The following is a 24,234-nucleotide window of genomic DNA, read 5'->3' as shown; positions in this document are numbered from 1 at the left end:
CATGCTGCGAGCGACACTCTGTTTCTTATCTCTTCATATTATGACGTAACATGCCCGCTGGCAGTAGTTCCCCTGTGAAAATCAGTTGGTAGACATACCATTCATCATTTGTGCATGCGGGGCATTTATAAGTAGAAAGTACGGCGTTCGTGAGCCACCTGGTATATATATATATGGCGTAGAAGGAAAGGCCCCTTGTATTCCACTAGAATAAAAATGAAACGCATATCAACCTATTGTATGTAGGAGAAAGTCAGATTTCTCACTGTCGTTGAATAAAATTTTTTAGTAGACTTGTCAGCAGTCAGTTATCTAAAAGGTAAAGCTTGAATATGTGATGGATGCTTGCTGTACTTTAGAACCGAGGATGATCTCACAAAACATTCTAAAAATGACTGCAATCATATCAGTTTTACCTACTCCAGACAATTATATTTTAAAATTCAAGAATTATGATAAGCAGTTATTGGTAACATTTGTTATATATGCTGACTTTGAGGCTGTACTAAAGCCGTACAAGACATGCGAACCTGATCCAGGAATAACCTTCACCATTACTACTCACATTCATGAACCATGTAGTTATGATAGCTCACTAAATAAGTTAGAGTTATACAGGGGCCTAAAGCCGCTCAGGTGTTTTTAGATAGGCTTGGGAGGGATACGGCATGTCTTGGCTGTATTTGAAATACTAATATTACCATGAAACCTCTCAGTGAACTTCAGTTACAACAGCATAATAATGCCTTGAAATGTATTATTTGTGGTGGAGATTTTTCAGATAGTGACCCTAAAGTATTCGATGACGAACACTTGAGTGGAAACTATACATTTCCAGCCCATAATAGCTGTAATTTGAAGTGTAATGTTCCAAAATACATTCCTGTTTTTCTGTATAATTTATCATCTTATGACATTTTATAATTAGAAAATTCGGAGCTTCAGATGGAAGAATTGATCTAATACCTAAGAACAAAGAGTGGTGCATTTTTTTTACAAGATTCGTCAGGGTGGGTGATAAATATAATATAAAACTGCTATTTATTGACTATTTTCGTGTCATTGCAAGTAGCCTTGATAAGCTTTCCAGTACCGGTAATCTGAAAGGGAACCTTTTACTGAAACTCGACGCGTATTTCCAGATGCAGTGCAGTTTCATTTAATTCGGCGTAAAGGTATATTCCATTGATAGCGTAGATCGTGTTGAAGAACGCTCTTTACCACATAGAGGATTGTTTTACAGCTCCCTAAATTCAACTAGTATTAGTGATGATGACTATTTATATGCACAACAAATCTGGCTTCAGTTTCACCTTCAAACTATAAGGAGAATGTGCCGATTTATATTTGAGGGCGTATATAGACCTTCTTATGTTGGCGGAAGTTTTTTCGCTACATTTCTATAAAAACATATAGCCTTCTCCTTGTCAGTATTATACAACGCCTGGCTTAATTTGGTATGCGATATTAAAGTATACATAGGTGGATTCAGAATTGCTAACAGATATTGACATGGTTCATTTTATGAAATCGGCTATTCGAGGTGGTTTAAGTCAGTGCAGTGTTCGGTATTATATAACAAATAATATGTACATGACAAATTATAATTCTAGTTGGCAGTCGCAATATATCGTTTACCTTGATGCTAAGAAATTACATGGTTGGGCTATGACTTAGTATGTACCGTTAAAAGATCTCCGCTGGCTCTCTCGTCATGAGATTGAAAATTCATAAGTTCAGACCGTGGATGACGAAGGTGATAAAGGGTATTTTCGAGAAATAGACCTTGAGTATCCAAAAAATGCGTGAACTTCATAAAGATTTACCACGTTGTCCAGAAAATATGATGTCGCCATATACCACACCCAAAAGAGAGATGTTAATTGCCTTTTTTATATAATAAATCTAAGTATGTAAAGGCCGGACTCCACTGATTAATATCTAACACCAACATGTTAAATTTAACATGTTACAATTGACATGTATACTGTGAATTTGTCTTCCAATTGACTTTGCATGTTAACTCAGAATGTTGAGGTTAACACTTTTAACATGTTGGCGTGTTTTCCGCTCCAAGAGGAAAACATGTCAAGTCAATTCGTTGTTCGTGAGATGTTGGCACAGCTTCGGCAACTTCCTTTCCGTTTCCATGTCAACAGATAGCCAAACGATGCAAACGACTTGCTTCTAGTGAAGTAGGATTATAGTTACAACACTCCGCAACACTCATTATCTTCCTTATAAGCTACTGGTACCGATACGCGCACATGTGTCTGCACTATAATAACATTTAGGGTGGCGTGCACCATCTTGGAATAAATTACTACGGAAGTAGCGTTTACTAAAGAAGTCCATACTACAGAAGTAAATTACTACCGGTACGGGAGTTATTTACTCCGGAATTAACGTCGGAGAGTTGAAGTACGATTTACTCTTTTAGTTACTACTACAGAAGTAGCGTTCGTTACTCGCGGAGTAAGTGCTGTGTTCGTGTATCTTCTTTAAAGAAATCTAAATAGATAAGGTTATGTGCGATTGGAAACGGGGAAAAAACGTAAGCGAAAAAGATAAATACTTGTTAATAGAGATAATGATGATCTATGCAAAGGATATAAGGTGCAAAAAAACACGACATAAAGATGCTGGATAAGAAAAGAAATTCATGGAAAGTCGTGACGAAAGAATTCAATGCTTCGAGTGACGGAAAACGCAGTGAAAAGCAAGTTAAGATTCTATAGAAGGACTTTAAAGCGAAGACGGAAGCAAAGCAGAAAGTCATGGACACGCGGAAAAAATTAAAACTGATCGCGGTTTCTTCATACAGATGGCCTACATCCACAGCGAAATTTTCCCATTTTCACACCAGGCAAATGCTGGGTCTGTAGGCCCTACCTTAAGGCCACGGCCGTTTCCCAATCCCTAGGGCTTTCCTGCCCTATCGTTGCCATAAGACCTAACTATGCCGGTGCGACGTTAAGCAAATTGAAGAAAACAAAATTCCTCTTCCGATTTCTGAAAAGTACACCGTTGTCACCGAGAGGGCAATAAATAGGAATGTGCGCGCAGTCACAGTCAATTGCACCCACGATGTGTGGAAACCTGCCAACGTGAAGAATATCCTTTTATTTTCCGAACGATCATCATCATTTGCGGGCGTACCTCCCTCTTAGCCTCAACTAGAGCTTTAACCACGTGAGGAAAGATACGACTAGCAGTTGTGCGATAAACGTTAATTAGATCACCGGTAACTGTACTGAAATTTTCCTGTACGAAACCCTCGTAGGGCACACAGGAACTGTAATTTGAGAGATATAACAAAAGACACGAATTCAGCTGTGATCTCCAAGTAGATTTAGAAGGAAAGTAAAGGATTCCTTCCTAAGACCAAAAACGTTCCTGAAACTCGCTGTGTTCACATAATACACGGCTCTCGCCTTTCACGCACTGTAGCCCTTCGCATTATTACATTTCCCTTCGTTTACTGCGTCGAGATCGTCAATATAATCTAAGTAATCCATAAAAAAAAGTTTGAAACGTCTTTCCTCTCATATAGGCTAGATATTATCATTAGTCAACAAGTCTAAACTTAGCTTACTCCATGCACGACGTGAAAGTAAATTCTAACCTATATTCGTACGTTATTTACCTCTTTAGTAATATACTACAAGATGGTGCTCTTCAACATTTTACTCTTGTAGTAATTTAGTCCAGGAGTATCAGAAAGGACTAAAATACTTCGGAAGTAATTTACTCTCGTATGGAAGTCGCCGAATGCTGACTTCAAGAGTACTTTACTACGGAAGTAGAAACTCTTGGTTGGTGCACGCCACCCATATCGTCAGAAATGGAGTGGAGCAAGATTACTTTGGACTTAATTAATGATATAATAGAAAGGCCTTGTTTGTGGGATGTCTCATCAATGTAGGGATAAAGCGAAGAAAGCCGACATTTACCAGGAACACTAAATTATCCATAATTGTTCCCGCGAGTGCATTGAAGGAAAAACCTAGCGTCCCTAGGCTCCCAGTACAGTCGAGTGTGGCAAAAAAGTCAGAAAAGTCGGGGGCGGGAGCCGACAAAATTTATACACTGACTGACAGAGCAAATGCAACACCAAGAAGGAGTGGTCAGAACTTTATGCCAATCGCAGGGTAGACTGACGTCACTGAGGTATGCTCATGATGTGAAATGCGCCGCTGTGCTGCGCACGTAGCGAACGATAAATGGGACACGGCGTTGGCGAATGGCTCACTTCGTACCGTGATTTCTCAGCCGACAGTCATTGTAGAACGTGTTGTCGTGTGCCACAGGACACGTGTATAGCTAAGAATGCCAGGCCGCCGTCAACGGAGGCATTTCCAGCAGACAGACGACTTTACGAGGGGTATGGTGATCGGGCTGAGAAGGGCAGGTTGGTCGCTTCGTCAAATCGCAGCCGATACCCATAGGGATGTGTCCACGGTGCAGCGCCTGTGGCGAAGATGGTTGGCGCAGGAACATGTGGCACGTGCGAGGGGTCCAGGCGCAGCCCGAGTGACGTCAGCACGCGAGGATCGGCGCATCCGCCGCCAAGCGGTGGCAGCCCCGCACGCCACGTCAACCGCCATTCTTCAGCATGTGCAAGACACCCTGGCTGTTCCAATATCGACCAGAACAATTTCCCGTCGATTGGTTGAAGGAGGCCTGCACTGCCGGCGTCCGCTCAGAAGACTACCATTGACTCCACAGTATAGACGTGCACGCCTGGCATGGTGCCGGGCTAGAGCGACTTGGATGAGGGAATGGCGGAACGTCGTGTTCTCCGATGAGTCACGCTTCTGTTCTGTCAGTGATAGTCACTGCAGACGAGTGTGGCGTCGGCGTGGAGAAAGGTCAAATCCGGCAGTAACTGTGGAGCGCCCTACCGCTAGACAACGCGGCATCATGGTTTGGGGCGCTATTACGTATGATTCCACGTTACCTCTAGTGCGTATTCAAGGCACGTTAAATGCCCACCGCTACGTGCAGCATGTGCTGCGGCCGGTGGCACTGCCGTACCTTCAGGGGCTGCCCAATGCTCTGTTTCAGCAGGATAATGCCCGCCCACACACTGCTCGCATCTCCCAACAGGCTCTACGAGGTGTACAGATGCTTCCGTGGCCAGCGTACTCTCCGGATCTCTCACCAATCGAACACGTGTGGGATCTCATTGGACGCCGTTTGCAAACTCTGCGCCAGCCTCGTACGGACGACCAACTGTGGCAAATGGTTGACAGAGAATGGAGAACCATCCCTCAGGACACCATCCGCACTCTTATTGACTCTGTACCTCGACGTGTTTCTGCGTGCATCGCCGCTCGCGGTGGTCCATCATCCTACTGAGTCGATGCCGTGCGCATTGTGTAACCTGCATATCGGTTTGAAATAAACATCAATTATTCGTCCGTGCCGTCTCTGTTTTTTCCCCAACTTTCATCCCTTTCGAACCACTCCTTCTTGGTGTTGCATTTGCTCTGTCAGTCAGTGTATTTCAAAGTGGTTTGCTTTTGAAGCAATGAGCAGGATGATTTGAGGAAATGTGTCTAATAGAACTTCATTTCTAAATCATAACAAGAAGCAACTATGGCAATAGGAAAGGCCAAATCCTCTTCATCTGAGTCCATTGTCCTTGTTTGAAAATACCAGACACCACCTAAATGTATTACCACAAATTGATATGATGAACTACCTATATATAAACAAAGAAAATCAAGTTTTACATGTTTATTAAGTGTGGACACAATGTTAAATGAAACAGTATTCAACATTTAACATTTAACATGTTGCTGGTGTCAGCAGTTAATATTTATCAAGTGGGGATGACATAAAATTGTTAGTGTTGAACTGTAGAAGTAAGGAATACAATTAAGTAATTTAATAGATATATATTTACCAGATATTGTAATAAGAGTTGAATCATGGCTGAGAAATGATAGAATGGATGCAGAAATTTTCTCACGGAACTGCAGTACGTATAGTAGAGATAGGATAGGAATGGTGGGAGGGGGAGTCCTAATTCTGCCGAAAGAAGAATTTGTAAGCTACGAAAAAGTTAAAGATGAGACAGATGAAATTCTAGGTGTAAGGCTCCTTTCTAAAGATAATACGCAACTTGATATATTTGGAGTGTACACACCGGGAAAGGATAGCACTGACGCGGATTCGAAATTATTTGATAGGATAGTCGGCTATGAGGGAAACGACATGGAAAGAAATGTGATTGTAGCGGGAGATCTGAATTCACCAGATGTCAATTGGGAAGGAAATGCGAACGACAGGAAGCATGACCAAGAAATGGCAAATAAGTTAATATGGGAAGGACAACTGATTCAGAAAGTGATGGAACCAACCAGAGGGAAAAATATCCTGGATGTCGTGCTGATAAAACCAGATGAGCTCTATAGGGAAACTGAAGTAATAGATGGTATTAGGGATCATGAAGCTGTTTTTGTCGTAGTCAAAAATAAATGTGATAGAAAGGAAGGTCTTAAAAGTAGGACTATTAGGCAGTACCATATTGCTGATAAAGCAGGCATGAGGCAGTTAATAAAAGTAACTATGATCGGTGGAAAACGGTAAATAAAAATGTAAACAGACTCTGGGATAGTTTAAAGAAATTGTTGAGGACTGCAAAAACAGATTTGTACCTTTAAGGGAGGTAAGGAATGGTAAAGACCCACCTTATTATAATAGAGAAATAAAGAGACTAAGAAGGAGGTGCAGACTGGAAAGAAATAGAGTTAGAAATGGCTGTGGAAGTAAGGAGAATTTGAAGGAACTTACTAGAAAATTGAATCTAGCAAAGAAGGCAGCTAAGGATAACATGATGTCAAATAGAATTTGCAGTCATACAAATTTTAATGAAAAATGGAAGGGTATGTATAGGTATTTTAAGGCAGAAACAGGTTCCAAAAAGGACAATCCAGGAATAATTAATGAACAAGGGGAGTGTGTAGGTGAGGATCTTCAAAAGGCAGAAGTATTCAGTCAGCAGTATGTAAAGATTGTTGTTTTCAAGGAAAATGTCGAGATAGAGGAGGAGACTAAGGCCAATGAAGTATTAAAATTTACAATGACATTTACAATAAGATACAAAAGTTGAAAACTAGAAAAGCGGCTGGAATTGATCAGATTTCTGGGGATATACTAAATATAATGTGTTGGGATATAGTACCATATCTGAGGTACTTATTTCATTATTGTTTGGTCGGAGGAGCTATACCAGATGAATGGATAGTTGCTATTGTAGCCCCTGTAACAATTCTAAATTAATTTATACTGACACTGACTCTTTTATTTATGAGATTAAGACGAATTACTTTTATAATGATATTAAACATCATATAGATAGGTTTGATGCAAGTAACTATCCAGTAAACAATATCTACAACCTTCCACTAATAAACGTGAAAGTTCTAGGCAAAATGAATGATGAATATGCCGGTGTTGTCATTGTACATTCATCGGCACAAAAGCTAAACTTTATTGCGTTAAAATAGTGGATAATTCAGAAACTAAAGAGCTGAAAGTTTTTAATAAAAGTGTTGTCGAACATGAGTTAACAGAAGGAGATTACAAGAATTGCCTTCTCAATAGTTCTCCTGTATTACTGAAGCAAATGCATACGTTTAGGAGTAAGAATCATCAGCTTTACACTTAATTATAGAACAAAGTTGCTCTAACAAACGATGATAGCAAGATATTTGTTATACCTAATTCAACAGATACACTAGCGTGGGGAAATTTTCGCATTGGTGATTCAGTTTTTACATAAGGTTCAAGTCAATTTTGTATTTTGTAAAAAATAAGATGTGTACTAAAACAGCCTGTTATAAAAGGAAATCTATAGCTTGTGGTGGATCGAGTAGATACAATGCTGTAGAAATCCTTCAGCAACTCTGAGTCTACGTTTTAGTTTTAGACCATGACGCAGAGGCGATCAAATTTTATTTTTCATAGCGGCTACGGCGATAATGCAGCCATTCATTCTGTTAGTGTTGTTATCCACGAGGTCACGAGTTCTGCAGATTTTTTAAGTAAAACTTGTTCGGCTACGCGTATTAATTCATTCATTCACATTATTATTATTATTATTATTATTATTATTATTATTATTATTATTATTATTATTACCTCATTGAATTTTATTTTAGTTGTTTTTAATTTAAGGATGCTATTATTATTCACATTTTTACTAATGTTATTATTAATATTATTTTTGTTATTTTATTTTATTTTAAAGACTTGCACATATAGGCCTATACTCTTCTACCTTTATAAGTGTATATTAATTATTTTAAAATTAAGGATCATATTGTTACTATTAGTATTATTTTTATTATTGTTCATATTTTTACTGTTGTTATTGCTATTAATATTATTTCTGTATTTGTATTTTTAATGTAATGCGCACATGTAACACACACCTATGGCGTTTCTCATATTGCGGCGCTATTTACAGGCAACTCAAACCTATGGGGTTCCTCACATAAGTGTACTAACCACAGGGACTCGTACTATTCCGTGGTGTTCCTCACATAGCGGATACTTATCATAGGCAAGGCAGAACCATGGTGTCGCTCATATAGTGGTACTAATCACAGTTACTGTAAAACCCAGCCGGAAGCACACACTTTCATTACGAATCACAAAACTATTGTGTACCTAACATAATGGTATTACGCGCAAGTAAAACGGACGCATGGTGTTCCCTACGTGGTGGTACTAAGTACAAGTAGTGTCATGGATCTAATTCGATCATCACTTGGTCGTCACTTTTAGCCACATCTTAAGACATGCAGGGGATACCGTGGGTGTATTCTTCGTCTGCGTCCCCCACCCATAGGGTGGACCACAAAATTCATATCCTGGAATATTTAACTCGAAAGCGAGGTGATGATCCCCTCGATCAATTAGTCCCTACGCTCTGATCTGATTTCTTTTCTTTTCAACACGTTTCCTCATCGGGATTCGATACTGTTTTCGCTTCATCAACAAAGTATGTATGTTTCTTTAAAGCGAGTGTATGTTTAGTTCTGTAATATAATAAAATAACAGTACTACAATAGGCAAAATATTCCAACTTTTATGGAACTGAAAATACATGTTTTTAAAAGTTTTCCTTTAACAGCGTCATTATAATTACTATTAGTTTTTCTAATAGAAGGAACAACTTCTTCAAAAAGCCAATTTTGAAATTTAATAGCAAAAGGCTTTTTGGAACTACTCAATAATGACTAAACACACCGGCTTCATTGATAAAAGGTCGGAAATTTTCCGACCTTATGAGCGAAACGCGGAGGCCTAGGGAGAAGTGATGAGGGAACAGGGAACTGGAAATCTAGTAGGGATGACATACAATTGTTAGTGTTGAACTGTAGAAGTATTGTAAAGAAAGGAATACAATTAAGTAATTTAATAGATATATATTTACCAGATATTGTAATAAGAGTTGAATCATGACTGAGAAATGATATAATGGATGCAGAAATTTTCTCACGGAACTGGAGTATGTATAGTAGAGATAGGATAGGAATGGTGGGAGAGGGAGTGTTCATTCTGCCGAAAGAAGAATTTGTAAGCTACGAAAAGGTTAAAGATGAGACACATGAAATTCTAGGTGTAAGGCTCATTTCTAAAGATAATAGGCAACTTGATATATTTGGAGTGTACACACCGGGAAAGGTTAGCACTGACACGTATTCAGAATTATTTGATAAGTTACTCAGCTATGTAGGAAACGACATGGAAATAAATGTGGTAGTAGTGGGAGATCTGAATTTACCAGATGTCAATTGGGATGGAAGTGCGAACGACAGGAAGCATGACCAAGAAATGGCAAATAAGTTCATATGGGAAGGACAGCTGATTCAGAAAGTGATGGAACCAACCAGAGGGAAAAATATCCTGGATGTGGTGCTGATAAAACCAGATGAGCTCTATAGCGAAACTGAAGTAATAGATAGTATTAGTGATCATGAAGCTGTTTTGTCGTAGTTAAAAATAAATGTGATAGAAATGAAGGTCTTAAAAGTAGGGCTATTAGGCAGTACCATATTGCTGATAAAGCAGGCATGAGGCAGTTTCTAAAAAGTAACTATGATCGGTGGAAAACGGTAAATAAAAATGTAAACAGACGCTGGGATGGGTTTAAGGCAATTATTGAGGAATGCGAAAACAGGTTTGTACCTTTAAGGGTGGTAAGGAATGGCAAAGGCCCACCTTATTATAACAGAGAAATAAAGAGACTAAGAAGGAGGTGCAGACTGGAAAGAAATAGAGTTAGAAATGGCTGTGGAAGTAAGGAGATCTTGAAGGAACTTACTAGAAAATTGAATCTTGCAAAGAAGGCAGCTAAGGATAACATGATGTCAAATAGAATTTGCAGTCATACAAATTTTAATGAAAAATGGAAGGGTATGTATAGGTATTTTAAGGCAGAAACAGGTTCCAAGAAGGACATTCCAGGAATAATTAATGAACAAGTGGAGTGTGTATGTGAGGATCTTCAAAAGGCAGAAGTATTCAGTCAGCAGTATGTAAAGGATAATGTCCGGATAGAGGATGAGACTAGGGCTAAAGAAGTATAAAAATTTACATATGATAACAATGACTTTTACAATAAGGTACAAAAGTTGAAAACTAGAAAATCGGCTGGAAATGGTAAGATTTTTGGGGATACGGTATACTAAAGACAATGGGTTGGGATACAGTACCATATCTGAAGAACGTATTTGATTATTGTTTGGTCGGAGGAGTTATACCAGATGAATGGATAGTTGCCATAGTAGCCCCTGTGTATAAAGGAATGGGTGATAGACATAAAACTGAAAATTACAGGCCAGTATTTTGACATGCATTGTATGTAAGCTTTGGGAAGGCATTCTTTCTGATTATATTTGACATGTTTTTGAAATTAATAACTGGTTCGATACAAGGCAGTTCGCTTTTAGGAAAGGTTATTCCACTGAAGCTTAACTTGTAGGATTCCAGCAAGATATAGCAGATATCTTGGATTCAGGAGGTCAAATGGACTGTATCGTGATTGACCTGTCTAAAGAATTTGATAGGGTGGATCATGGGAGACTACTGGCAAAAATGAGTGCAATTGGACTAGAAAAAAGAATGACTGAATGGGTTGCTATATTTCTAGAAAATAGATCACAGAGAATTAGGGTAGGTGAAGCTTTTTCTGACCCTGTAATAATTAAGAGGGGAATTCCTCAAGGTAGTATTATCGGACCTTTATGTTTTCTTATATATATAAATGATATGTGTAAAGAAGTGAAATCAGAGGTAAGGTTTTTGTGGATGATGTTATTCTCTATAGAGTAATAAATAAGTTACAAGATTACGAGCAACTGCAACGTGACCTCGATAATATTGTGAGATGGACGGCAGGCAATGGTATGTTGATAAACGGGGTTAAAAGTCAGGTTGTGAGTTTCACAAATAGGAAAAGTCCTCTCAGTTTTAATTACTGCGTTGATGGGGTGCAAGTTCCTTTTGGGGATCATTGTAAGTATCTAGGTGTTAATATAAGAAAAGATCTTCATTGGGGTAATCACATAATTCGGATTGAAAATAAAGGGTACAGATCTCTGCACATGATTATGAAGGTGTTTAGGGGTTGCAGTAAGGATGTAAAGGAGAGGGCATATAAGTCTCTGGTAAGACCCTAACTAGAGTATGGTTCCAGTTTTTGGGACCCTCACCAGGATTACCTGATTCAAGAACTGAAAAATCCAAAGAAAAGCAGCTCGATTTGTTTTGGGTGATTTCCGACAAAAGAGTAGCGTTACAAAATTGTTGCAAAGTTTGGGCTTGGAAGAATTGGGAGAAAGAAGAAGAGCTGCTCGACTAAGTGGTATGTTCCGAGCTGTAAGCGGTGAGATGGCGTGGAATGACATTAGTAGACGAATAAATTTGAGTGGCGTTTATAAAAGTAGGAAAGGTCACAATATGAAGATAAAGTTGGAATTCAAGAGGACAAACTGGGGCAAATATTCATTTATATGAAGTGGAGTTATGGATTGGAATAACTTACCAAGGGTGATTTTCAATAAATTTCCAATTTCTTTGAAATCATTTTGAAAAGGCTAGGAAAACAACAGATAGGGAATATGCCACCTGGGCGACTACCCTAAGTGCAGATCAGTATTGATTGTTTGATTGATTGATTGATTGATTGATTGATTGATTGATTGATTGATTGATTGGTCACTCAAAGCATTTTTCCATTCAGGCAATACATGATATTTAATAGTGGCTGGTGGACTAAGATAACGCAAACCAAGAACTGTTACCTTAGCTTTAAATCAGATTTTACCATCAATAATTAACATCAAATCTTCAAAAGATTCTGTAGTCTCTTGTACATCGCACTTACATCGTTGTAAATCCATTTGAGTAGCAGTAGCAGTCATTTTGAAGGCTTTATTATTGAATTAGTTTGCAGTGGCTTTTATATATGCCAATTAATATCTTTTTAGTGAATAATGCAATCTCTAAAAGTTTAATTTTTATATAATTTTTTATGGAACTTAAATTACATGTTTTTTAACGTTTTCTGTTTTACAGTTTCCTGCAGAACATTTGCAGGTCATGAAAGTAAGAAGAGTTGAGGAAGTATTTGAGGTGATTGCTACCACTAAAGAAGGATGCCCAGGAGAATAATATCAGCTGAAAGGGATTAATGTGATTCTACCTCAATCATCAGAGACAGCAATACCAGAAATCACTGAGTACCGGTACTCAGGGAAAACTCTTGAGGAAACCATTGAGCTCGTCAGTAGCAGTCACTTGGATGAACGAGGAGAGGAGTTACTGGTGACGCTGGTTGTTGGAGCACCATCAGGACGAACTGAAGGAGGGCAAGCTAAACAACCAGAAATAAGAACGTCAAGTAGGACAATGAAACGACCAGTATTACTGAGCATGATTTTTTAGATAAAGGTAGTGATGGTAATAATCTTAAGTGAGAGCTAACCTTATTCCACCTGAATGTTTAAACTTTAAGAAATAAAATCTGAGTATGGAAGTTCTGTTGGCAGATAACCTACACGGGTATGATATTTATGTTTAATTGAACACTGGTTGATAGAGGATGAGATTTCAAACTTTGTATGGTGTTAGAAGGTTATGCTCTTGCAAGTAAGTTTTGTAGAAGAAAATAAAGTGTGGATGTTCATGTATATATGTGAATAATAATATCAAATGTAAGCGGTTGAAAAATATGAATATCTGAATGTAGAGGAGCATTTCGAGGCTAGCTTTGTTGAACTATTGGATTATAAGTGAATACTTATATGCATTTATAGAAATCCTTCTAGTAATGTTGAAACTTTTAAAAATAATTTTGAAATTATTTTAGATGACCTACAGGATAAGAACAAATATGTAATAATCATTGGCGACTTAAATGTAGATTTTTAGGGAATTATGGTGGGCGAGATAAGCAAAGGCTAGAAATGTTGTTTTCCTAGTATCGTCTAAAGGCAGTTGTAAATCAACCAACTAGAATATCTGGGGATACAAAGTCAGCAGTAGATCAAGTTGTATTAAATGAGGAAATGTGGAATTATGAAATAGAAGTTTATAATACAGGTTTTTCAGATCAATTTGCTCAAATTGTGCATTTAAATTTTAGGGTAGTAGGAAAACGTAATTTTAAAAAATGACAATGTAATTTAAAGGGAAACTAGAACGTGTAACAAGGAGAATATTTCATATTTTAACCAGTTATTGGTCAAGGAAACTTGGGAGAGTGTATATACTGTCCGCACACTTTATCTTGGTGCATTTACATCCTAGTGCTGAATCGGTCGACCTCGGCGATCTTCGAGATTCATACTGGCAACCTTTGCAACACAAACTATGAATCGCTTAAGCATCATTGTGCGACATCTGGCGTAAACTTTACGTACTAGTACTGTTGTTGTTTACACATCAAAGTCAAAGTATAGAATTCATGCTAGGAACAAGATTCGCATCGAGAGATATGTTTTATAATGTTATATAATGTGTATGTGACATAGTTGTTGGCTTAAGATGATAACGGTTTAGAAATTTCACATCGATAGATCATATTCTCGATTCAATTCAGATTTCATTTTCATTCAGTTGGCAGCACCAGGCAGCACTATCGATACCGGGACAGCTCGCTCCTTACTCCTCACCCCGTACACAAATGCATCAAGATAAAGTGTGCGGACAGTAGAAATAACTCAACTAAAGGTAAACATGGCGCCTGCCGGTCGTATTGCTCCTCAAGCTGTTGAGATTTTTCAGAAATGTAATAGTTTAATGGAAAGCAGTGAGTGCATAAACTTTAATGACGGGAAGAAGAAGGTGTCAAATACCAGTGGAAGTTTAGATCAGGACATAGGTCAAAGGGAAAATAATTCGCGAAGTGTTTGTGTATGTGACGCACGCATCGTGCTTGCGGAAACGGGAAAGTATGTTGACTTTGTTTATTTATTATCCGAACTGGCCTCAAGGGATGAAAGTATTCGAATGTTAAGGGAGGACATTGAAAGTATTAAACGTAATAGACATAGTTTAAATGGTGTGACTGAAGTGCAAACTGAGATATGGTCGGAAGTAATTACGAGGAGTTGCAACAGTAGGCCTAAAATTAATCATGATCTGGGCGTAGGCTTAGGTATTGAATTAAGGAATAAGTTCCAGGTCCTTGAATCAATTACCTCGAGTGAAAAAGAATGTGTAAAGATTAATAATGTTCCAGCCATTACAAGGAAGCCTGCACTAGGATTGAAGAAGAAAGAATGTAAGGTAGTTGTGTACGGGAATAGCCATTGTCGGGGTATTGCTGTCGAACTTGGTGATATGCTACCGGGGACTGAAGTTGTAGGTTTTGTCAAGCCAGGTGCTCTGTTCAAACAGGTTCTTAAGTCAGCAGTCATTTGGATGCACGAGGAGAGGAGTTACTGGAGAAGTTGGATGTTGGAGCACCATCAGGACGAGCTATAGGAGAGCAAGCTAAACAACCAGAAATAAGAACGTCATGTAGGACAATGAAACGACCAAAATTACTAGAGCAGGACTTTTAATGTAAAAGGCAGCAATAGTAATAATCTAAAGGGAGAGCTAAATATGTTCCACCAGAATGTTCAATCTTTAAGCAATAAAATTCTAAGTATGGAGGTTCTGTTGGCAGATAACCTACAAGTGTATGATGTTTTATGTTTAACTGAACATTGGTTAATAGAGGATGAGATTTCAAACTTTGTATGGTATTAGAAAGCTATGCTCTTACAAGTAAGTTTTGTAGAAAATATGAAGTGTGGATATTCATATATATATGTGAATAATAATATCAATTGAAAGCAGTTGGATAAATTTGCATATCTGAATATAGAGGAGCATTTCGAGGCTAGCTTTGTTGAACAAGTGGAGTATAAGTTAATACTTATATGCATTTATAGAAATCCTTCTAGTAATGTTGAAATTTTTTATAATAATATTGAAATTATTTTATATGACCTACAGAGTAAGGTCAAAAATGTAATAATCATGGGCGATTTTAATGTAGATTTTTTAGCGAATAATGGTGAGCGAGACAAGCAAAGGCTAGAGATGTTGCGTTCCTTGTATGGTCTACAGGCAGTTGTAAATCAACCAACCAAACAGAATATCGGGGGATCAAAGTCAGCAGTAGATCAAGTTGTATTGAATAGGAAATGTGGAATTATGAAATAGAAGTTTATGATACAGGTTTTTCAGATCGTTTTGCCCAAATTGTGCATCTAAATTTTAGAGTAATAGGAAACCGTAATTTAAAAAATAACAACGTAATTTACAGGGAAACTAAATTGTGTAACAAGGAATATTTCCATATTTAACCAGTTATCGATCAATGAAACTTGATAGAGTGTATATAGAAATAACTCAACTAATGAGGCCTTCATAGAGTTTTGGGGTTTGTTAACTATTATTATCAAGTGGCAATACCAGTCAAAATGTTAATTGTAAAGAATTATAGGAAAGGGTGGATTACGACAGGAATTAGAAATTCAAGTAGATAATTAAAGTTTTTAAGCAAATGTGTGAAAGGGAGTAACACCTCATCTGAATTGAAGGATTATTATAAGAAATATAAGAACATATATCGAGAAGTTTTGAAGGCAGCCAAAATATTGCATAATGAGAACGAGCTAAAAATTATAAAAACAGGTCTAAATGTATGTTGAACATTTTTTTTAAAAAGGAGAAAAGTACTCTAGTTCCATTAAAAAATAATATTACTCCTATAAATGCAGGGAAAGAAGTCAGTGATCCAGAAGAAGTTGCAGAAATCTTTAGTAACTATTTTCTAGAAGCAGTTTTGAGGTTAATGGAACATTTTCAAACATCAATGACAAGAACAAACTTGAATACAGTTCACAGGAATGTATCATCCATGTTTCTTACTCCTGTGACTGAGCAAGTGATATATGTATGTTTAGTCATCAGCCCGGAGGCTGGATGGATCCTCAACAGTTCCACCATGCGCTGTCATAGATGGCCTAGGCATCAACTGAAGAGGCGTACTAGGGAAATGGGGAGTGAGGTAGTTTCCCGTTGCTTTCCTCACCGAGCCAGAAGTTGCTATTACATATCACTCTGCCAAGCCCACTGAATTGCATGCAACAACCGACCCTATGAGCAAGAGTTTCACACCATTCATAGCAGGGACTGGCTTCGTAAGGAATGGCATTACTAGCATCGCTCATACGCATTCACTTTCATATTGTCAAAGCCAAGGATAAGACAGAGACAGATCAATGAAAGTAACAAAATTGCTTTAGCCCATACCAGAAGACTTAGTGCAGTGTAAACAGTAGGTCCCGCCAGCAAAGGCATAGAGAAGATAATGAAACAGATGGGTAAAAGGAAGTCTACTGCCTTATTAAATGCTGTTAACAATACATAAATAATACTCTCTGTTATTTGATAAATTTGTCAATAACCAGTGGTAAATTTCCAGACAGATTCACGGTAACAAAAGTTGTTCCGATACATAAAAAGGGTAGTGAAGAAGATGCTGGTAACTATAGGCCTGTCTGCCTCCCCTCTGTGTATTCTTCAAAATATAGGAAAGAATTATGTACTATAGACTGTTATAATTCTCAGAGAAGCATAATATATTAGCTGGTTGCGAAAATGGATTTCGTAAAAATAGATCAACTACCACAGCATTCATTTTGAACGGATATATGACACACTAGATGGGAAGGGTGCATGTTTAGGTATTTTCTTAGACTTAACAAAAGCTTTTGATATAATTGACCACAGCTTGCTTTTAGAAAAGTTACACATGTATGGAGTGCGGGGAATGGCCTATAACTGTTTCAAATCAGTTTTAGGGGATATAAGACTGACTGTTGAAATATCATATACCGGTACTGATTTGAGGAAAACTGTAATTAAGAATGTGTATTCCAGTGCCAGAATCATAGATCATGGTGTTCCACAGGGTTCAGTTTTAGGACCATTATTATTTTTAGTATTTATTAATGATACTGCCCAAATTGGCGATGATATTCAAGGAGTGCAATTAAATTTGTTTGCAGATGATATTACTGTTTTTGTAGCTGATGTATGTTCTGAAGTGTTAGAATTAAAGGCAGGCAACATTGTGAGTAATATCCTGAGCTGGCTTGAAGATAATAACTTATTAATCTTAAGTAAACAGAAATCTTCTGTGATTAGATTTCACCATAAAATTAATCTAAATATGGAAATTAGTACAATATCATTTGGAGAGACCATAGTTGAGTACTCATCATCAACAAAATTTCTTGGCTTGTGGATGGATGTATCATTAACCTGGGAAAACATACAAAGTTTATAGGGAAAAACCTTAGTAGAATTTATTTCATGATAATATCTTTCACCGGGAGAGTTGGCCTTGCGCGTAGAGGCGCGCGGCTGTGAGCTTGCATCAAGGAGATAGTAGGTTCGAATCCCACTATCGGCAGCCCTGAAGATGGTTTTCCGTGGTTTCCCATTTTCACACCAGGCAAATGCTTGGGCTGTACCTTAATTAAGGCCACGGCCGCTTCCTTCCAACTCCTAGGCCTTTCCTATCCCATCGTCGCCATAAGACCTATCTGTGTCGGTGCGACGTAAGGCCCTTTAGCAAAAAAAATAATATCTTTAAAAATAGTTTTAATTTAGGGGCTAGTTGAATAATGTATTTTGCATGTGTCCATCCCCTACTAACCTATGGAATCATTTACTGGGGGAATTCACGATATAGAGAAGTCACCTTTAAGTTACAAAAGAAAGTACTTTGAGGAATGGCCGGTGTCGGCAAGAGGACAAGCTGCAAGAAATACTTTAAACTTTATTTTATTTTACCATTGCCTAGCCTTTATATCTAGCATATACTTGTATATATGGAGGAGAGTGTAAACAGTTTCACCATAAACTCCGATGTACATAGGTATAACACTAGAAATAGACACAGTCTGCACGTAGAACCACACAAAACTAAGCTATATGAATCAAGTTTGTGTTAAGCAGGAGTACAGTTATTTAATAAATTGCCAGACTACATTAAGCATATAAAACCATGTTCAAAATTTAAGAAAGAATTATTAAAATTTGTTTCTAACCATTGTTTTTATTCTATTCAAGAATACTTAGCTCTTGAAAATTAGTTATGTTTCGCCTATTTTAAAATCTGTGCCTCTTTACCACATTGCATATTTCTCTTTATTTCTCATGGCATGTATATTTCTGTTTTATCAATTGTTAGTGTAAATATGATTATTGACGTGTCCCGTATCACTGTATGACCAGTTGGATGAAATACAATAAAATACAAAACACAAATAATGTATTCGTTGCTTTTGTTTAATTTGATATTCAAAATATTTACGAATAGATGGCACAAACTCTTCAGAGGGTCATTTCTGAGATTTAATAGCAAAAGGCTTTTTAGAACGACTGAGTTGATAAAAAGTCTGTATGGCTGCCAATTAGAAGTTACGTGAATAAGGTAGTCGTTTTGAGCGACTATCTTTACGTCACTGAAAGTAGGTAGTTTTCTATTCTGATAATACGTTATGAGGAATAGCTTGATGTGTATTTATATACCGGTAACCTAAACCAAGTGCTACTTTGTTATCTTTGAACCAAATTTCGTCATAAGTAATAATATTAACAAACATGTCAAAGTTCAAGTTATAATGCAGAAGTGTATAACTATTAATGTCGTCGACTTGGTATATTCATTTTTTCTTCTTCAAATTGCAGTAAATAAGCCCCGTTTACCGTACCTTGATATTTTAAAATGATGTTTCGCGTATTGACTGCTTCTAGTGTTTCCCGTGATAGTTCCGCAAATCGAATAGGTAGATAAACGATAACATCATCACACTGACGGCGAATACGTGTCCTGTAGTAAGTTTCCACTTTTTGCATGTTGACAATTTAAAATGCTTGGTTTAAAGGTAGGTCTCAAACTCGTCGCGTTTCCAAACATGGTGTTCCAACCAGCTTATTAAGTTTGTTTAAGGCATCAATTTTTTAAGGCGATTCTATATAAGTGTATGCTCGTTGAACGCCTTTTTGTTAATAAACAAGGAATTCAAATCCGAGTGATATATAAGTGTGAGCTCATTGAGCGATATTTTTATAAACAAATATATGTTATTTTAAAGTGAACCTATGTATAATTCTGTAATATTAATACATATTAAAATTCACATTACTTTAGATTGCAAAAATTAATTATTGAACTGAAATATATATATTGTTTAAATTATGTGTTTTTTCACTGCGTCATTTCAATTAATATTAACAAACATATTAAGGTTCATTATAATACTGGGGAAACAATGGGGCTCTGCTTGTTGAACGATAATTTTTATAAATTAATCTATGTTCACCATATTGGATAGCGGATGATAGCATACTTGCGTTTCATGAATAATAAGACAATAACCCGTCGTGTTTGCTAGAATGTTTTTCATAGTTTCGAACTCTAACCGAATATCAACTGGTAGTTCTTTCATCGCTTCTCCGAGAAGCGAGCAGTCTAGCAATACGAGAGGAGACTTAGCCTTATCATCTTGCGGTGTAATCAGTGTGAATGACTCTTTTGGTAATACGAAGGTTGAAATTTAGGAAACATGTCATATAACCCTCAAATTTATTTTGATCAATGTTCAAGTACAAGGCTTCACAGGGAAAGTAATTCCATTCAAGTAAAGTAGTATGTTTCGTAAATTAAAGTGATCGAATTGTGATGCATCTTTATCCTGTTGGTACTGGAGATTGGTCTGAAAATCAGCAATGACGTAGGGTGGTTTTTCAGTGTATCGCGATGTATTGATAGACCAACTATGCTTGTTGGAAAGTGGTAAAACTGCATATTAAAGAAATTCCCAATTTATAAATTGAATGGGTAATGGTGTATTATTCTCTACAATTTTAAGCAGACTCAATTTTCCTTGATGGGAAAGTGTCAGGACGGGCATTTTCCATACTATTCGTTGCAAGTTAATTTTTGAATCGACGACGGTGGCAGCCCCTTTTAATGCATGATAATCACTCCTGTCTCGAACTAGAATGATCTCTTCTCTTGCGTTGACGATAATACACGTGTGATCCTCTGCGGCGGTAAAGGGCCTGTAAATGTTCCATCGGTATTAATCATCCAGTCATTGCTAGAATCGGGACACCAAGCAGTCATACGAAGAGCTTTACTTTCTTCACTTCCGTATGAAGGATATTATTATTATTATTATTATTATTATTATTATTATTATTATTATTATTATTATTATTATTATTATTATTATTTATGGGTGACAAAAGGTCCCATGAACCTCTGGCTCGTGATAGTCAGTGCATACTTTTCCTAAGGCGACACAATAATTACATTTCATATAAAACAGCTTTTCCATTAAGGTGACAAGTACATTTTTGCATAACTAAGCAATAGATGTTTTTAACACGTTAGTATCATAGATTTTTAAAGTATATTCAGATATTCCATGGCTGTAAGATATTAAAATGGACAATATATTAATGTATTAAAATAAATTATATAGAGGTTATATTAATATATCTGAACAAGAGTAATATTCCTTTTTTCTTAAAACATTTAACCGCTTTAGAGTTCTTTATAACAGGAGGCAACACATTATATTCCCTAAATATCGATGATTCTATGCCTTTCACTCCAGACTTTACTAAATTAGAGTGAGAGGAATATATCCTTAATGATCCTCTAGTTTCATATCTATGAATTTTACTAAAATGGGAGAAGTTAACAGCAGAGTGGGTTAATTTCCTGTCCACCTTATACATAAAGACTGATGATGAAAATACAATTATTTTTATGAAAAGGTAGAATATTTCACTCTAAACCTTCACGTAACGTTTAGAGGAAGGGGAATCCATACATGATTTTGATGGCTCTTTTTTGTAGGATTTCCAAATTATCAACATAATCTTTCTTCTTCCCCAAATGAAGTTTACGTATGTTAGATATGGGTGGATCATTGCATAATATATACAATTCAATTGTTGTTGAGAGAAATTACTGTATCTTAAAGTATGCATTATTCTTATCAAGGGCGTAATTTTGCTGATTACATAATGTGGCTTTACCAGGAAAGTGTTGAACCTAATACTATACCACGATAAATAGCTGAGTTGACTCTCTCTATTACTTGGTCCTATAGGGTAACAGTGTTAGCCGCTTCATAGCGCTTGTTATTCCTACCTTCCGAGTGTTATCCACTTCAATACCATTAATCTAGTAGCGCATCTCGGAAAATAAAAAGACTAGTGCATGGTTAGCCAAAGTCGATGTCGTGGGTGTAGTTCCATCTGATTCTGTGAGTTGTCATTCCATGTGGATATAGCTCTCATGCGGTAAGTATAAATATGTTGTTGATTGATAACCATGCGAATTTCGTCGTTATTTTACAAACCTTGAGTGAAATGTTGATAATAATGATGTTCAATCCTTACGATGCCCTCTTGCAATATGATTAGACTTGTTACTTCTAAAATTGAGTTCATGGTGAAGTGTATAGCCTAGCTGTTGAAGGGTTCTTTTACTGGCGTGTTATAGTGTTTGATGTTGACAACTTACACTACCTCTATATACAGTGCGATGTACTTTATACACTTGTTTCATATAGTTTGTGTGTTAATGATATGTTAGATAATTAGAGTTGTTATACTGACGCGTAATATTTTTGTTACACTCTGTATATAGCACGATACTTCATGACGGCTTTAAGTGTAGTTTGTACGTTAGGGATGTGTGAGGCCCTAACTGGACGAGACGATTGTCCTTATCCATAAGGTGAAAGGTTATTTCTCGTATATGGTTCACACTCATCGAATGGCAGGGAATTACATCTGGATTTTCGCTGATAACGTAGTTCCTAGATGAAGAAATGATAAAATCTTTGAGCGATTGTGAAATTTCGTGATTGGTGTACACGGCCGTGATGATATTGCAGGTGACAAACACGTGGTGATTATTGAGTAATTTTACCGGTTGATCAGACTGATCTGTGTTAACTTGCGGTTTTAATTCGCGTGGTGTAAAGCCTGTAGGTGTCCGACAGAATTTGGTGTTGAAAAATGGAATTTAAACGTGGGTAGAATGTGTATGAATTTCAACACTCGGCACAAGAAGTTTGATGTTGGTAAGCTAAAGAATCAGCAGACGTTCGAACAATTTCAACTGGAACTTAGCAACAGATTCCAGGTGTTGGATTCCAAGATAGAGAAGGATGTGGATACTGTATGGAGTGAGGTGAAGAACATCTTTGTGGAAACAAGTGAGAAGCAGCTCGGGTACAAAAACTACCTGCGGAAGGAATGGATACCTGATCAGACCTGGGACAAGATAAATTATAGGAAGGAGATAAAGGCCAAACTAAATACATGCAAAACTAGACAGCAGAAGGCTCAAACACAAGCTGAGTATTCAGTAGCAGATAAGGAAGTAAAGAGGAGTGTGCGAAAGGATCACAGGAAGTGGATTGATGGGCAGGCAGAGAAAGCAGAACAGGCAGCAAAAAGGGGTGATATAAAGGAGCTTTATGGTATCACAAAGATGCTTTCGAAGAAAGGTTTTAATAAAACTAGGCCCGTGAAGAGCAAGACAGGCGAGATCCTCACTACGTGCGAACAGCAGCTGAGAAGATGGAGGGAACACTTTGCGGAGGTTTTTAATAGAGATGTGGGACTGGAAAATGAGGAGAAAGGAGAAGGTGAGGAAGAAGCAGAAGGTGATCCAGGCATCGGCCTTGACTCTCCAACCCAGGGTGAGATACGGACAGCATTGAAGCAAATGAAAAATGGGAAGGCACCAGGTCTGGACAACATTCCAGTGGAAATACTGAAAGCAGACCTTGATACTACAATCAAATTGCTGCACCCACTGCTGGAGAAGATATGGAAAGAGGAAAAAATACCGACCGACTGGAAGAAGGGGCTGATAGTCAAGTTACCGAAAAAAGGGGACACAACAAATTGCAACAACTGGAGGGGTATTACCTTGCTCTCCATTCCAAGCAAAGTGCTGTCGCGAGTCATCCTGAATCGCATAAAGGATTCAATAGAAAGAAGACTTCGAAAGGAACAAGCGGGATTTCGACAACATCGCAGCTGCGTGGATCTCATTAATACACTTCGGATCATCATAGAACAGAGTGTGGAATGACGGAGTATCCTCTACCTCGCATTCGTGGACTTTGAGAAAGCCTTTGATTCTGTAAATCAAAGAATTATGTGGAAGACCCTCAAGGAATACAGAATTCCATCAGAGATTATCAACATCATGAAAGAGATGTACGAAAGGTATGAGTGTCAGGTTCTTCATGAAGGGAAACTAACAGAAATGATAAAAGTCATGTCTGGAGTGAGACAGGGGTGTGTTCTTTCTCCCAGTCTGTTCCTGCTGGTCTTAGACAGTGTGATGAAGAAGGTAATAGGAGGACGGAAGAGGGGTGTTCAATGGGGGATGAGAGACATGCTTGAAGATCTTGACTTCGCAGACGACATTTGCCTTATGGCGCAGCGGTACCGGGACATAGAAGATAAACTGAGTAGGTTTCAGAAGGAAGCAGAATGTGCAGGTCTCATGATCAACACAAGTAAGACCAAAGAGATGAGGATAAATTCGGATATCATGACCATCTTGACAGTAAATGGAAAGGAAATTGAGCGAGTTGA

The 24,234-nt window shown here is 37.6% G+C and overlaps 1 protein-coding gene across 1 annotated transcript in view; it reads left to right on the top strand.

The window, feature by feature from the left end:
* LOC136866522 (zinc finger FYVE domain-containing protein 21) overlaps positions 1-13,049 on the top strand; it is a 126,168-nt gene extending 113,119 nt beyond the window's left edge. Inside the window, exon 7 of the mRNA XM_067143598.2 lies at positions 12,598-13,049. Coding sequence (XP_066999699.2) covers positions 12,598-12,641 — 44 coding nt within the window. The 3' untranslated portion in view covers positions 12,642-13,049. The remainder of the gene's footprint in view (positions 1-12,597) is intronic.
* The last annotated feature ends 11,185 nt before the right edge of the window (positions 13,050-24,234 follow it).

Source organism: Anabrus simplex, chromosome 1 (assembly GCF_040414725.1).
Source record: "Anabrus simplex isolate iqAnaSimp1 chromosome 1, ASM4041472v1, whole genome shotgun sequence".
Taxonomy (NCBI): Eukaryota; Metazoa; Arthropoda; class Insecta; order Orthoptera; family Tettigoniidae; genus Anabrus; species Anabrus simplex.
The sequence above is the reverse complement of the archived record's forward strand: the minus strand, read 5'-3'. Positions and strand labels throughout refer to the sequence as shown.